This window comes from Vigna unguiculata, chromosome 3 (genome assembly GCF_037176805.1).
Source record: "Vigna unguiculata cultivar grain cowpea cultivar isolate G323 ecotype 2 chromosome 3, ASM3717680v1, whole genome shotgun sequence".
Classification (NCBI taxonomy): domain Eukaryota; kingdom Viridiplantae; phylum Streptophyta; class Magnoliopsida; order Fabales; family Fabaceae; genus Vigna; species Vigna unguiculata.
Window position 1 is genome coordinate 4115832 of NC_140794.1, and position 2864 is coordinate 4118695.

Here is a 2864-nt window from a genome sequence, read left to right on the forward strand (position 1 = left end):
CCCTCTCTGATTTCATCCACTATACACCAAAACACATGCTTTACTTTCCAACTAAGCACAAACTACACACAAGTTGCCTCAAATATTCAACACTCTCACTTCATAAACCCAAACCCTATCTCTTATCATTTCCCTCTCTCTGCACCCAAAACCTTACCTTCAATCACAAAGGCAATGGCATCTCTTTCAGCCACTTCTCTCACCTTCCAACCCTCTCTCAACTTCTCTACAGCCATCTCACAGGTTCCAAAACTTCAATTTCTTACAACTGCTAACAACAAAACTTATAACATCATATTTCTCTCTCACTCTTTTCAACTCACTTCTTTCATATTTCATTCAATTATTCTAGTATAAAGTACCTTGAAAAACCCAATTCAAATTTCTGAATATCAATGCAAGTGAAAGTTTGAAATGTGTATAAAGGAACATGATTTCATTTGGGTACTGGAAATTAACATGCAGGGGTGCTACAAAACTTCACCTTTTGGTGCAGTTTGTGTGGGATGGAACAGGAGAAGCTTCCCTTCTTTGAGATCCTCCCGTTTTCGCATTTGTGCAGTGAGTTTTGGTCCCTTCTGAGTACTCTTTCCCTCAAAATTTGCAATGACAGAAGTTAAAGGTTGAGTTTTGTTAATTGGGCAGGTGCAGGCACAACCAGAAACATTACAGAAGGTGTGTGATATTGTGAGGAAACAACTTGCTCTCCCCAAAGAATCCGAGCTTACCCCAGACACCAAATTTTCAGATCTTGGTGCTGATTCCCTTGACACGGTAAGACACAAAACTTTCATAAAACATTGTTTTCTGCTACATTTGATTCAGAGGCTTTACTTATAATATTTAGCATGAAAAACAAAACTGTGTGGCTATATGCCGTTGCTAAGATATATTACCTATCTTTTGTTTTTAATTGTAGGGTTAAATATGGTTTTGTCCCTTAACTTTTTGGTGAATTTTTGAATAAGTTCATTTCGAAATTTTGGACCAATTTAGTAATTCATCTTTTGAAATACGTGGATTTAGTCATTTTAATCAAATTTTGTTAAGTTTATTTGACATTTCAAACGCGTTTTATAATAGTATTTGACTTAACATTAAAGCAAAAATATGTCAAATAATATAAACAACTCAAATACAATCCTAAAATGCATACAAAACATTAAATAAACCTAACAAAATTTGATTAAAAATATTAAATCCATGTATTTCGAAAGATGAAGGACTAAATTGGTCCAAAATTTCAAAATGTACTAATTCCAAAATTCACTGAAAGTTAATGGATCAAAAACATATTTAACCCTTAATTTTATTCACAGATATATAATATATTTTATTCTCTTCTATTATTATAAATATTATGTATTATGATGATATTTTATATTTTACTTTTTCTTTTATATCATGAGATATTGTATTTTATATATTCAACAAGTCTCTGATAAATCAATATGAGAAGTAAGAAAGTTCTCTAAGTTTTTTTTCTTTTTCATGGCTTATACATATATCAGAGTTAGGTTAGAGTCTATCCTAACGAGATTTTTTGGATATTTTGTTTCATCCGCTATCGGACCATTAACCGACCATCCACTAATTTCTAGTCCCACGCGAGATGAATATATCTCTGCGTGAGAGAGTGTGTTGGAAGTCCCATATCGACTAGAGATAAGTCCAATTCACAATATATAAGTGAGTGTAATCCTCGCTTTAATAGCTAGTTTTGTGGGATTGAGTTAGGTTTAAAACTCACTTCTAATATATTAGATGAAAAAAAAAACACCTTCCATCTTGTTGGGAAATTTGTTGTGTTGTGATGTGTGAGTGAAAGAGTTGAATTTGTATTATAAGTCGGTAGAATGAATAATTGTTGTTGTTGTAATGTTGTGGTAGGTGGAAATAGTGATGACTTTGGAGGAAGAGTTTAACATCAATGTTGAGGAAGATGGGTCTCAGAACATCTCAACAGTTCAAGAAGCAGCTGATTTAATAGAGAAACTGGTTCAAGAGAAAAAAGTGGACCAGAACAAAGCAACTGAAGCAGCTTAATATCATTTCTTTATTTTTCCATTGTGATTTTCTTCAACTTCATAATTGGTTTGCCCCAAAGCCTTTTATTTTTGTTTCAAAGCATAAGCGTCTCATTTGGTTTTGTAGGTAAAGATGTTAGGTGATGTTACCTTTTTCTCATATTCAAGTGCTTAATTTTCTTTCTGCTTTTCTTTCAAATTGGAAATTAAACAGCAGCATGCTCTAACTTAAATTCTTGTGTCAACAACATTCTTTGTTATGAAATTATAATTATTGTGTTATCTTTTTCTGAATATTATTATTCAGAATATTACATTAAAAGTAAAGTAATGTAATTATAATTATTCAACCAAAATTGTACTCATTGAACCATTAGCTTAGAGACAAAACCTTGAAATATTTCATTATTATAGATTTACTAATAGTTCAACAAACAGTACTGTGTGGTATTGTTTGTAGAGAAATTATGGGGTGATATTCAACCATCACATTTCTATAGTTTCGATCAATATTCATGTAACATATTTAGGTTTAATTGTTTAATTAGTACCGTGATCCTTATGTTTAGACTTTTTAATTCATTTTAGTCAATATATATATATATATATATATATATATATATATATATATTTATTGTGTTTTTGTGTGACTAATACGATGATGTTGAAGTGCTGTTTGAGACATTAGATAAAAGGTGAAGCTATTGCTTTTAATGAATTTTAAGGTTAATTTATGTATGAACTTCAATTATATCATTTTCCTTTTCCCAACGTGTTTTTCTTTTTTCACACCATTCTTTCTCTGATTGAATGCAAAAGGAAGTAAGAATTTTTCAC

At 31.1% G+C, this 2864-nt stretch overlaps 1 protein-coding gene across 1 annotated transcript; it reads left to right on the forward strand.

Annotated features, from left to right (window-relative positions):
- Positions 1 to 2309, forward strand: LOC114177151 (acyl carrier protein 1, chloroplastic-like). Its single transcript, XM_028062407.2, has 4 exons — positions 1 to 243; positions 466 to 561; positions 646 to 774; positions 1891 to 2309. Exons 1-4 carry the CDS (start codon positions 175 to 177, stop codon positions 2044 to 2046), a joined length of 450 nt encoding a protein of 149 aa, XP_027918208.1. The 5' UTR covers positions 1 to 174; the 3' UTR covers positions 2047 to 2309.
- The last annotated feature ends 555 nt before the right edge of the window (positions 2310 to 2864 follow it).